General features: G+C 39.5%; 1 protein-coding gene across 12 annotated transcripts in view; it reads right to left on the bottom strand.

The window, feature by feature from the left end:
• The window catches only part of LOC121651356 (ERC protein 2-like), a 156,555-nt gene that overhangs the window by 130,935 nt on the left and 11,223 nt on the right, over positions 1–14,397 (bottom strand). For 7 of the 12 annotated variants that reach the window (XM_042003490.1, XM_042003489.1, XM_042003492.1 and 4 more), the window contains 5 exons: positions 12,261–12,335; positions 11,384–11,428; positions 10,242–10,397; positions 8,561–8,653; positions 7,338–7,505 (listed from right to left, as the gene is read on the bottom strand). In XM_042003490.1, coding sequence (XP_041859424.1) covers positions 7,338–7,505; positions 8,561–8,653; positions 10,242–10,397; positions 11,384–11,428; positions 12,261–12,335 — 537 coding nt within the window. The remainder of the gene's footprint in view (positions 1–7,337; positions 7,506–8,560; positions 8,654–10,241; positions 10,398–11,383; positions 11,429–12,260; positions 12,336–14,397) is intronic. The other 5 variants (XM_042003494.1, XM_042003501.1, XM_042003499.1 and 2 more) reach the window with 4 other exon arrangements.

Genomic DNA, 14,397 nt, shown 5'->3' with positions numbered 1-14,397 from the left:
TTTTCCTGATCATTTCCAACACCACATGTCAGTAGCTACATCCTGTTTCCAGGGAATCAATTTCCTGTCAAAGCAGACTGAACCATCACTCTGGCAAACATATGCTGCATGAATACAGTTTACAATGGTGGGGGAAGTCAGCTTGAGTTGTGTTTGATCATCAAATAAAAAGGGTTTCTGAACTCTTATGGTCTTGTAGTACTAGGGCTGTTGACAGTAACTTTGAATAAATGGCAGCATCTTAGAATCTTTTTAATTTAGGATATGAAGGATATAAAGGATGGTCTAATCGTATAGTTACTTGATCAAATGATAATTGAATCACCTCCACAACAAATAAACAGACAACAGAAGGGTTTTTTTAAGCAAAACAGCTATTTTGCCATGTAAAAAATGCAATATTTGCAAATCTAATAAGCAATATATTATTCACTACAGCATAAAGCATAAAATATCAAAAGCTATAAGTGAAATATTTAAATATTACAAGAAAAATATTAACTTGTCTTTAATTTGCTGGCAGTGAAAGAGTTGAAAAGATACAGCAAATAGGCTGGAAAAGTATGCAGTCCCAAAAATGAAATAGCAGGAGAAACATCTTGTGACTAAGGTTTCCTGGCAACAGCTCAATAACATGAAAGCAGCACCTTAGAGAGGTAGAGTCTGCCAGAAGTAAAGATAAGCAGAGGTAAAACAATCTGCACTGTACTATCCTCAAATGCAGGCTGAAGTTCTATCATGCAAAGAAAAAGCCACCTATGAAAATTATCCAGAAACATCACCTTCCTTTGCAGGCTAAAGCCGTTTAAAGGGGATCAAGGAAACGTGGAAAACTGCTGGGTGGTCAGATAAACTTTTTACTCATGAACATATATGCAGATTTTAGAGAACTAATGGTACATGCTGTCTATATTCAGGTTCATCTGGATGTGTTTGCTTCCATTCAGGAAGGCCTTTCATATTTCAGCAGGGCAACATATTGAACAACATTTTCCATCTATTACAACAGCAAGAATTCATAGTTTTTGTGTTGTTGTTTGGTGATGCAACCACTGAAAAGGGCAGATAGATATAAATCCAAGTCAAATGGTTGTGCTGTAGCTGTTTAGAAATCAACAAATTAAAACCCATGATTATACACCTCCTCAAGAAAAATGTTTACCTGATCTAAAACCACAAAAACACACAAGCGTAACAGATTGATTGAGTCTCTTGACCTTGTGTTTGCTTACTCATGGTTGTAATTTGAGTTTGTGGTCATCATATGCCATGACGATACTGCAGCATTTTCTCTGTAAGTACCCTCAAGGTACTTAAAATTCAAAGTCATTGTTTGATCATTTTAAGTTGCTGGACTGGAACATAAAATTGAAGGGGGAAAAGATAACTTCCATGCATGTTTTAATTCTTCTAGTCAGAGACTTTCAGTTAACAAAAACTGAGGGTAAAAATTTTAACATGGCATTGAATGTTTGTGTAAATGTGTCATTGTGTGTCTTTATGTATATACGTGTGTATGAAATTAGTGGATTTGCGGTTTTAGCAAAGCAGAGGAGGACAGAACAAAAGGTAGGGAGCATATTGTCTCTGTTTGTCCCATCATCACATAACTGTTCCCTGGCTGACCAGCTGCTGACTGACAGAAGACTCAGCAGAGCCCTCTTTACCCTCTGTGTTTATAAATGTTTTTGTTAGGTTTAAAAATGAGAAAGCCAAAGAACGAATAGAGAGCAAACACACTTCTCAAAAACCTTGGTGTGGTATGCTCATATCAAATACAATGCAACTGAGTCTCTACACACCACTTATGCACAAGCATGCATGATGTGTATTTGCATAACAAGGCTAATGCAGAAGTAACCATATGCACACACTTATCAACTCCTTCACTCAAACACATATGTATTTATTGCACTCCCTGTGTAAATCATTAAATATCTCATCCTCATTGTGACCCCTATAACTCCACTTTATAGCTTTTCCACACAGCCTCTAAAGAACATGCAGGGGCTTTATTTTGGACCGTACTATGTTTGCTCTAGTGGGCCCAATGCTGTGCAGCTCACACCAAGTCCCAAACCGCATCGCTCTAGGAGCCCAGTATCATGATATTGAGCCTGAGAATAGTGACCATGGTCAGGCAAGTTCAGATGAGGACATCCTTAAACTAGTCCACAACATTTGGGACTCATCACAGGTTAGTGGTCAACATAAAATAAAATCAGAATATATGTTTTCCAACCTCAGTTCCAACAAGCCAAACAAATTTTGTAATCTCACTGACTTCTCATCTATTTTTGATTTGTTGCACCCTCTGGTTACTAGCAAATGGAAGAAATGTACAGAGGAGAGGAAAGAGAAGGGAATGAATGAAAATGGGAAAGAAAACAGATGGTCACATTGAGGTAGAGAAAATATGGACAGAAAGTTCCAAAAGTGAATGAGGCAGAAAGAAAGACAAAGAGAAAGAACACAGCAGGAGGACAGTCAAGGGTGGACCATAACCAGGTTGAGACCACATCATGTCTCTGCCTGACTAGCTATACCAACCATCAATCAGCAAAGAGAAGAAGGAAAGATCAACAAAAGCACAGCAGACTGTAGCTACCACTGCTTCACTTACTGACAAAAGCCAGCAGCCATCAACATCCATCAAGAAGCTCAATTCTCTCACTTTTACTTCCACTTATTGCCCCATCTATCCATGATTCATTCCACCTCACGCTCCAGAGTATTTTTTTACTTTCCTCTTGTTTTCCCTCTTCATCACTGTCACTGTGGTCGATGTTAGCAAGTAATTTTTGAGTCATTTATATCTTCCTCGAGTCATTACATTTCAACCTCAAAATCAAAACTCAGTAGAGGTTTTCTGGCAGACACACAGGAAACGTTGGTGATGAGAAAGAACACAAGAAATTTTATGTCAGCATCCTACAAAGCTGAGGAGAAATACCACAGACAAAATATGCACAGAAGGCTTGCTGCTTCAAACACTTTTTCTGGCATTCAGTAAGAAAAAATGATCAAATGTTAGTTTGCTTTTTTTATTTATGTATCTGATTCAGACTTTGCAGATTTTAACTTTAGCCCTTTGAGTCTACTGCAGGTTTGGATTTGTCATGTGTAGGTGAGTGGCCACCTGCAAAATGCTTGCCTGAAGAGATAAATATGTGAACTAGAAGCACTCAGAGAGCACAGACCTCCGCCAAGCCATTGCAAATTCCCAGATGTTCCCATATGTTTGCACCTGCCCTGCATCTGTAAAGAATCCTTTAAAAAATTCATGGATCCAGGCGGTGATCCAGATCCCCCCCAAAATCTAATCACTTGTTCCTTTTTCCATTTCTGAAAATGTAATCAAACAGATACTTTTTGAGTTATGTTGCTAACAGACAGACAAACCAGTGCTGCTGAAAAAATAATCTCTGTCTTGGCGGAGGTAATAAAGAATAATGACTTTCACAAGATCAACAAATATCTGCCAAAGACATTAAAAGCAACAAGATTTGTTGCATCAAGTTATGGTAATAACTCAGATTATGTGTTAAAAGAGAATGGAGAGTTATTTTGACACAGTAATAACAGATATAACAAGTCACACATAATAACAGTAAAATGTCTAAGCTCACTGTCTAATAGAATATTTTCAAACAAATCTCTTGAATAATCATTTAAATTTTGCTCTTTAAGAAGCTCCACATCTCAACAACCAGCATCCCTCTCATGAAAAAGATAGACATGCTCACGTCTTACAGTCTTACAATCTTTACTAATTGAAGTTGCTCTTTACTGATGAACATACACCAGTCACACTAAACTACCCACAGTGTTGCTCGTTTAGTTGCTGTCCAGGACCAGACACTCCTGGACCACCACAAATATAATTCTTCTCTGCCCAAGTGGCTTAAATGTTATTGCTGCTCAGTGTGAGACATTAATAAGAGAGAGAAATTAGAGGTTCTGCAGTATTTGCTTCTTATATTTAGCCAGGATGTAATGCTAAAGAATAATATGTTAACTGTTTGAAATCTCAGCAGCAGAAGAGTTGTCTGTATTTGTCCTCCAGCTCAGACTGTGATCACACCAAGAGGAATGTACCATGTAAAGATACAGCACAGGCGCTACAACTTGTAACTGATCAGCAAACCAACTAACATATTCAAACATACCATGGTAAATAGGGCTGTTATCTGGTTTATCAGCTCCTTAATCCTCCTCAATTTTACATTATGCTTAAAATTAGTGTTGTTCTTCACAGATGCAATGTTCACACAATAAACAAGATCTTACAGCAAGTTCATTAGGTGTCTGTTGCATGAGATAAGAAGTACAGTTACTTTCTGCTTGAGGGCTCAGGACCACCATCACCTGTATGAGTTAGTCTATATACAGACACAAGGTCTTGGGTCAAGACCTGGATCCAGAGGTAAGTTTCACAGATAAGATCAGAGAACAATAACCAAAAATATTTGTCTTATCTATGTAACCATGACTAGATGTCCTACTAATAGCAGCTAAGTCAAACAAACATGTCACATATGTTTAAATAGGGCCTCTATTGGCATCTTTTGCACAAATAGCAAACATTTACTCTTCCCTCGAGAAACTGAACCCAGTCAAGCTCCTCTGCCACTGGAGTTTTAGTCCGTTCCTTTGTTGCTGGCTGGTTAAATATGCAGGAAGGTCTCTGATAGGTTACCCGATCTACTAGAGTATCATTACAGCCCTGCATTGTCCTGATCGAGACAGGAAAGACACACACACACACACACATCTACTGTATTAAAGGGTTAAGTTTCAATAGACATTTGCAGACTCACAATGTCCACATACAAGCACACACTCATTATTTTCCACATTTTCCAGTTATCTGAAGACAGATTCAATCACACCCATTAAGAAGCTGTCCTTAACTTTGACGGACAAATAAGTACACTCCCATTTTCTCATTCCCTTGCTCACAGTGTCCTCTCTGTTCAGTGGCCATTTTCTTTGTAGCCCCATCCTGAAGTGCTTTTCAGATCCAAAAACTGCAATTCATTTTAAGACTTATCGAGAACACACACAAACGTGCACTGTTGATTCTGTGGAAGTGCAGGATGTGCCAGTGGTCATAAAGGAGACAAAAGTTAATGAGGAACTCTCAGCAAATTTGAACTACAACATGAGGGAAGCAACAGGGAGATGGATTGAAGGAATGAGGAGAGAAGGAAGATCCTATGAGAATAGTTGTCCTATGTAACTGAATGACTGACAGGCAGCAAAGGAATGCAAGCCCATGGCCGACCCACTAAAGCACACTAAATATCTTTACTCATCCTCTGGTTTGCCCACTTAGTTCAGGAAACCCGAGCCATTCCCAAGTGGGGGAAAATGCCACTTCAATAGCAGGAAAAATTACTCGAGACCGGAGATGGGAGTCAAGCAATCAGAACTGACAGCATATGTGTTTTTTGTGTCTATGGGTTTGTGTGTGCAGCTGTGTGTTTGTGTATTTGTGGTGATCTGTATCTGATTACATTTCTTTTACAGCAGCCTCTGAAAAGTGAGAGGACAGAACAGAGCACAGTGATGAGGCCCACATCAGAAGCTTTATTGTCATCTATTTCATTCCTTTCACATGCATCAACAGACTAATGAATAAATACACATACATATTAACAAATGCAAACAGAACGTGTCCTTTCAAAGCATACTTGCCATTTCCACAATGGTTGTCATTTATCTGAAATCCTTTAACATATGTTCCTGATATGTTCTAATGGTATTAGCTAAGCTAACATTAAGCTAGCAGGTAAAACAACTCTGAGCCACCTTTCCACCGAGTGTTGCTGCTTCGTGTGTGGGTGTGTATGTGGGTGTGTGGGTGTCTGTGTGCAGCTTTAAACTTGTCCACGTCACCCCCTCAGCCAATAAAGTATATTGTTTTTTTTTAAATAGGCCCAACTCCCAGCAATCTGCCTCCTTAAAGTTGAGTACATGATGCATGATAATGTGGCAGTTCTGACCTAAAATGGGTAAATGTATTTCTTTGTAGTTAAATTCAGTTACAAAGTATACTTTTGATTACTTTAGTTAGTCATGTGCAAGTGTAATGATGTTGATCCTACCTGGCAAAGCAGAGTATTACGGCTCCTTGACTAAAACAACCCCGTCACCAATCTGAAGCTTGAACGTTTGAAGCTTTGAAAGCTGTGATATTTTTTTCCAGCACCCTTTAATCATCAATCATTGATTGGATTGAGTTATTCTTTAAACTTGCCCTTTTTTTTGGGTCTAAAACACACACCTGTGAAGTTTGATTGAAACAGTCTGGGCATGGGCAGACTGACATTAAGATACCAACCCAAGCAGCCAAGATTACCACTGCGGTGGTCCTGCTACAGTAGATGTCACCAGTAATGCATTTTGCCATGATGACACACACTGACACAATCACAAGGTGAAACAATGCCAACTTTACTATTGTTGCTGGTAAACATGGACACACATAAAAGCCACCCAATGAAAAGCAATTCCTTTAAGTATGATGTAGTCAGCTAACAGCAAGAGCCAAAATTCTTTGCACATGTATGGACAATTAGGCCTAATTTTGGCCCAAATTGCTTCCTGTAATGACGAGTGGACATAGTTACCAGCCCACTCTCAACTGCTGAACACAAAGAGATCTGAAGTATCAGTTCCAAGTCTCAAGAGTGATGGAGAAGAATGCTAAATGCTTACACACACACACACACACACACACACACACACACACACACATTCCATATACATGCACACCTCTGTTACTCCTCTCATACAATCAACATCCATCCCTAAAATCGGTGATAAAATCATTAAAGCCACATAGTCTAGGAACTTCAAACATGAAAAGAAGCTGCCAGCTTTCTTTCAGCCTGCTGACTGACCCACCCACATGCACAAACCTGCTGGTGGACTAAAGGAGCCACACACATCGGCATTTTTCCACCCACTTCATTTCCCATTAAAGAGGCAGGAAGAGAAAGAAGCCAAAATAGAAATAGACATCATCTTGTGCATGTGGACAGTTACTATGAGAAGTTATCTGAAGTCCATGAGTGGCTCTCACCTCTTTAGGAGAGATGCATACTAAAACAAGTAAGATGTTTGTAACGCTGACACAGAAAGAAAACCAGTAATGAAATGTACAGTCTTAATTCTTGTGTTGTAGCAGCATCTATCGAAGCAGTCAGACAAATGCATCCATCTGAAGCAGTGTATATATTTCCAGTTGTCCAGGAAGCTATGGGGCCTTGGTACAACAGTTTAGATATGTGGATGTGTATTTGCATGTGCACGAATGTGCACACTCTTACCTCTGTCTGCAGAGTATTAGCACGCTGCTCCTTGGCACTGAGCGACTCTTTCAGCACCTCGATGTGTTGCTTGGAGTCAGAGTTCTGATTGGTCAGTGTTTCTAGTTTGGTCTGCAGGGCCTGCATCTCTGACTCCTTCTTGTTCAGCTCCTGCTTCAGCTGCTCTATCTGACAATCGCACACACAAAGAGTTATCAATGAGTGAACTGGATATATATATATACAAATATACATACATATACAGTTATGTATATCTGTACACACACACACACACACACACACACACAAACATATATATATATATATATATATATATATATATATATATATGAGTAGACCTTCTGAAAACAGCTATTAAAGAATATGCTATTAGTGCAGTAGGAGTCTAAAAGCTACCCTTAAACATATCAACATAGTGGAAATTAGTTATAATATTGATACATAATTCAAAACTCGTGTAAAATATTGTATTTGCTAGATTTACTTGGTCAATCTGTTGGACATAATGGACATTATACTCATGTTGAGATTTAATTAGAACATTTCGTTGGTCACTTATTATTAAACATGGCATTTGTGCTGTGATAGATTTAATTGTAGACATAATGTATGGCAATACTGAACCATCACCCAGACATGTATTATCTTCACTCAGAGGTCCCAAGCCTTTTTTTATGGACAAACCAAGAAAAACATCCATAAAGTTTTAAAAAAATAAAATCATACAGGGTGAGAGACTGTTTTAAAGAAAACCATAACATATAACATAAAACCACACAGGAACAGAGGGAGGTTTCGGTGCTGAGGCTAGCTGTGTAGGCTGGAATCTGTCAACTGGTGCCAAAAAATGCACAAAGCTTATTCTAAGAGAGATTTTTCAGATTGTGAGGCTCACTTTATAAATGTGAGCCCTAACTAGACCTGAGTTTGGCCAGTCACACAGAGAGGCCAAAGAGCCCCAAAACAGTATAAAAGTGGCACAAAACAAACGGCAGACAGTGGGCAAAAAATGTAAAGCAGAGACAAAATAGAATCAGAGAGGTGAGAGTGGTGGGAAAATTTTAAGCCAGTGAGAAAAAAAAAAGTTAGGAAATGAGCAAGCACTGGTCTGAAAATGATGGTAACAACAAAGCATTATATTCAAAATAAAGAGCAAAGATCTAAAAGATTATTAGGTAATGAAAGAACTAATGACAGAGCAGAAAGACTAATGAGAGGGGTACTTCTGCGTGTTCTGTGATCCAAGGCTGTTGGGTGGGGAGGAAGAAGGTGGGAGCTGGTCTGATGGAAGACACACACGGTGACAAGGCCTGCTCCTATAAAGACACAGAAACAAGAGGACAGCAAGCCGCTAAACTAAAGCACCAGCTGTGTGTGCAGCCACAGTCATTGTACTTTTCAATCCCACAGCTGAGACTTCTAAAAGTTCTAGTTCTGTAAGAATAATTTTTTTCTGAATGAATAAATTTACCTCCTCTGATGATCATTTAGCATACTGTACCATGTTCTCAGAAGCCATTTTCCAGTGTTCGGGTAGATCAAAGTCCACAAAGGAAACCAGAGAGGACAGGGATGCTGCCTTCTCCGGTTTCTCTTATCACAGTTTCACCTCAACACCAGTCAGCACCATCGCTGAAAGACCAGGACCCTAAACACTTCAAGGATATAGAATGAATTTGTGCATATCCATATGTGCAGTGATGGCCTGTTTCTGTGTGACTGTACGCAGAAAGATGAGACATGCAAGAGTGAGCCAGGGCCATTGCAATGATGGATATCATGGGTGAGGAGAGAGCTCCTTCCTCTGTTCCTATGTCGTTGTAAGCTCACATTCATCTTTCAGAGCCCCATTCATAAAAACATCTCTTTAATGATTGCATCAGGAACTTCCCTGATGTAATGACAAATGAGCCCCACAAAGAGCACCATTAATGAACCCAAGAGAAGCGTTTTCACATGTAGCACAATTCATGGGCCTCAGCTGTCACAGACATATGGATAGAAGCTCTGTGAAACCTGAAGCTGAAGTCTAAGCATGGAGTCTCTGCATGTGTTCAAAGGGTTTCTTTAAAAACCACTTTTCCAATCTTATCAACCACTCAAGGCACTTCACAAAACAATCTACAATTGCAAATTTATACAGCACTTTTTACATTACACATGCAGCACTTTTTCTTTCTCATACTTTAACACACCAATGACACTTCAGAGTAAATTATGGGATTCAATATCTTGCCCAAGGACATTTCAACATGCGGACTAAAGGATCAAACTTTATGACTTCTTCTAGTTCCTGAGCCACAGCTATCCAAATGTTTAAATGCTGGTTTAAATTTGTGCGACCTGTAACATGAACACTTGTGTCAATGAAAAAACATTGTGCAGCCAGAAGAAGATTCTTGGTCAGGCCTTTCCAAAGATCTTCCTGCCAGCCAAAGGCAGAGTAGTAAGCTGACACGGTGCACTGAAAACTGATAATTCCTGAGGTTGCTCCCACAGAACAGATAACTGTCATAGATAGGAGAGTTGTAAAATGACTGATCATCACACAGGTCACAGAGGTAACACACAAAAGAACTTAATGAGGAAAAAATACAGTCACAAACTTTTTATTGCTTCCTACGATTCTGCACTTCATATCAGATATGAAGAATACAGTCATAAGTGTGGGAGCTCTTGGCCTCCAAGCAACACTGGGATTCAGAGCCAAAGCAGCTAAAAGACACAAGTTTGCCAATAAGATTTCTTCACATTTCAAGCACATACTGTAAAAGCATGCAATAGAGATATACAACACGCTCATTACAATAAAAGGTTCTCATGCACTTGTTTTATATGTTTTAAGGCAAACACACATCAACTGGATCATGCAGCATCGGCTCAGGTTGCGTGCAGACTTTCTACCTTAGCTTTCATGAATTTTGAGTGACTTTTGTAGACCTCCACCTGCTTGAGCTCATCTTGTCTGTCATCAGGGTGCAGCAGGCCTCTGTTCTTTAGCATCTGGATCTCATCCTCTAAGTCTCTGATGTTTCTCTCCAGGGAGGAGATCTTGGTGTCCTGCACCAGCAACAGTAGGCAGGCAAAGAGTCAGCAAAGAGCAGGTTAACAATATGAATCTCCATGCCAAAGCAAGGGCTCAGTTGCTATTAGTCTGACAGCACAGAGTTGATGAATCACTCCACGTAAGTTCACATAAAAATAAAAGACAAAAACAGTGATGTTAAAGAGACTACAACTTAGAGATAGCAACCTTAGAAGAAAAATCTTCGCCCTCAAGAGTTGTACAAAGTGAAAATAACAATATTGTATTATATCAGAAAAAAGTTTGCAAACCATATAAAACAACACTTCTTCACAAAAGACTTCCTGTATTTATATTTGAACTATTAATTTACAGCCTTGTATCTTGCTGGAAGGTCTGGAAAAACAGATCAAAGAGCATACATCTGTATATTACCAAGATGTATGAATTTGTTTGCTTTATCTATGAGGAAATGGAAGAGTCTGTCATGGACAGGTCCTGAGGTTGTCCAGTTGCATGGGTTCAGACATATATTAAACAATAAACCTTGGAAGAGATGAGAAAGATAATTAAATAACTGGAAACAGATTGCATGATGCCATCAACACAAACCACAGGCACCATGTAAGCATCTGACCTCTATTACATCCTCTGACATCAGCCCTGTCTTGAACACACACATATACATTCCTAAAAGCACATGCATGCACCAAACAGGAATGCATAAAGGTGTATATACTGTATGACACAGTATGATACGCACCCACACATACAAAAAGTGGACGTTAGGGACAGGGGCTTGATATAAGGTACAAGCCAGGAAACTAATGATTACCAAAGACAACATGTTGTACAACAGAATTGAATGTCACAAAAGTTAAACCTCAGAACAGCTGAAACTCACATTTTTTTTATTTACTGTTGCTGCAGTCAATCCAGATGGAACTTACGTAAACACAAATCCCACATAACAGTAGTCTATGTTAAGTTAACAGAAAGACCTGTGCACTCGGTACAGTACCTGCCAGATAACATCAGGATCAAAACAGAGAGAGGGGTTCGTGTTCTGTAATTACAAAGTAAAAATATGCACCTCTTAGAAAAAAAAAACAATACAGTCACTGAAACAAAACCATAGCCAAGTTACCATATCTTTCTGTCTTATTCTCCCCTCAAAATGTCAGATTCTTCATGCATTCATGTTTGTTTTCTAATTTCTAATTAATTCAGTCAGATTTCATTTGGCCTCATTCATGCTTTTATAACCCTGCAGGCATCTTTGGTTAGCACATGTGCTGTTTGTTAATAGACAGACAAATTGCAAAGTATGTGTGAAAAATAACTGTGGTTTTGCTGTAAAGCAGCCACTTTTGGAAGAATTGTTTGCTGGATGAACACTAAATATAAGTGTGTGTGTGGGAGTACATACAGACTCATGTGGAGTCAACTGCGTTTTTCACAGCACTAAGGACTTCAAAGGGCTGAGATGAGAGTGAAAGCTTCCATATGTGACATTTGAAACAAATTGAATAAGTGCTCAACTCTGCATGGGCCAATAATGGACTTTACTTGGGCATGGCTGTCCTACAGATGGTACGTAACAATGAGACAATGTTCTTTCAATTGTTTACGCATGTATGTTTTGGGTCTGACATCCTCTGCTGTTGATCACAACAGTGCTCATCTATAATTAATCTTCTGTATTGCACAAAGCTGATATCAAATCAACCTAGAGGACATGTAGCAATGCAAGAAGCAAACTGCTGAAGCAACATCACAGCACCACAACCTTGCATTTGGTTGGCAACAAACTGATTATAGAGATAACCACTTCTAATATAGTACACTATCAAAACATTGAATGCTCTTGCAGATTTGAGATCCACTCTTAGTCCTACCTTCATATCAATGACAGTCTGCAAAGCTCTGGTCTTATTCGGATCGGCCTGGAGGTGGTTCCGGCGATGGAGCTCCTGCGGAGGAACCCGGTAAAAATAAGCCTGCCTGCTCATCATCTTTAGCACTTTCTAACACCTACAGGTTCACTCAAAAAGATGCACTGATCAGTTTCTCCAGTCCCAGCTCTTCCTCGCTCCCTGCCATTTTCACTCCATTATGTTTTGAAAGCTGTGCATCCAAAAAAGTAAATAAAACTTTTTCTATGACCTACAGGCTAGTCCCTGATCTGATACTCTCCTGTGTACTTCTTTCATTATCTAAAACCAAGTGCTGGTGTCTGTTTTGTCTGCCCTATCTTTTTCTACCCTTCTGACTTCTGTTAGCAGCTAGAAAACACATTCTGCTTCAGGTCCTAAAATCTCTCTATCTCTCTTCTAGTTTGAATTTTTCTATTATCTCCCACTTGTTTTCTCTGTCTCTCTCACAGAAGTCTCTGGCACGCTAAAGCTCCTGCATAGCAACGCTTTCTGTCAGCACATGTGCCAAGCTTTTCCTATCAATAATTAATGGGAACTCTGACCTACAGCCATCCCTTCACAAAAGCATCTACACATTCAACCTAATAGTAATGCACACACACACACACACACGCACATGCGAGTGCACAAAAACATGCTAATGAAAATGGTACATTAACCCTCTGCCATATCAGATATTCACTACTGCTAAACTTAAACTGCCTTCACACCAACACAGCATCTTTTCATCTTGAAGGGAATATAACTTTTATTGTAAGAGCCTCAACATATATGTACATGTTTGTGAAGTTGCTGGAAATCTGAAACATATAACTATGAAATTCTGTTAAGAAACTACAATATTCTAAAGTTTATTTAAACATCAGAACAAGAGCAATGTTCTCCTTTGAGAGGGCCATGTGTACACCAAGGCAGTCGAATATATTCACACCCAGACACCGCCCAGCACAACCACAGTCTAATTTGCTGACCACCAAGCAGCTCTGCTCAGTTGTGGTAATGAGGGAGTGGCTCCTGCTCACAGGGCGCTTCAGTGATGCCAAGCACTGTTCTTTCAATCCGCACCTACATCTGTCTTTATCGGAAGGCAGAGGCTCATCATACTGTATGGAAACAATACATGCTGCAGGTGATCCACAGATGTTTTTACTAGTGAGAAAAATGTCCCCCCTCTTCATATTGAGAGAGAAAGGGGAGGGTTACTTGCTGCAGATATGGGAAAGTAGCAACTGTGTTCTGTTCAGTAAAGTTTTTATAAACAATTCATGCAAAACTAAAAGGTCACATTGAAATTAATCTAAAGGAGGCAGATGCCCTCAATCACTCACAATATGAGAAAGTCTGATGAGCTTTCTCAGATTGAGGCAATCAGACTAAATAACAATCATAAACAAACCTATGGGAAAAGGCAATGGAAGAAAATTTCTTCACATTTTTTCTCAGTTCTGCAACTGCATTGAAATGAGAGGAAACAAGGACGTTATCCTCTTGTCCATGTCAGTTGTGGATAAGAGGGATTACTGCTGTCAGAGCATGCCTCCTATAGACTGGCTTTCCCCCTGCAGCCACAGTCCTAATCTTCTGCTGACCAAATGTGTAATAAAGTGTCACTCTCAGTGTGGTCATGCCACCCTGTGCCTGTCTATCTTTTTGATTATTTGAGCCCATTTTTTTGTCCCTTGGAGAAAGTGTTTATAAACCCCATATCAACACCAGCTCAACAACAATTCTTGAAGCTGTTGTGTCTCTCAGAGGGGGAAATTAAGTCATGCAAGAGAGCATGTCATCAAAGACTGTCTTTTCTGCTCCACATGTGTCAGAGAACTCAGCATATGGAATGAATTGGATCAAACGTAACACTATAGCAATAAGTCCCACCATCCTGAATAAAGGATACGGTCAAAAGGTTCAATTTTAGCCTCAAGGCAATGGTGTCATAGATGCCATACACAAAACACAGCATGCACAGTCTCTATGCATACACACACTCATCAATCACATTCCCATCCCCTCTCCCTCAATGAAAGAAAAAAGGAAACACATTTGCTTGTCACAAATGTGAAAATGTGCTGGCCTTTCAGCTCAGTGGCTTAAAAGA

This window comes from Melanotaenia boesemani, chromosome 13 (genome assembly GCF_017639745.1).
Source record: "Melanotaenia boesemani isolate fMelBoe1 chromosome 13, fMelBoe1.pri, whole genome shotgun sequence".
In the NCBI taxonomy this organism is placed as follows: Eukaryota; Metazoa; Chordata; class Actinopteri; order Atheriniformes; family Melanotaeniidae; genus Melanotaenia; species Melanotaenia boesemani.
This window is presented reverse-complemented; position numbering and strand designations above follow the sequence as displayed.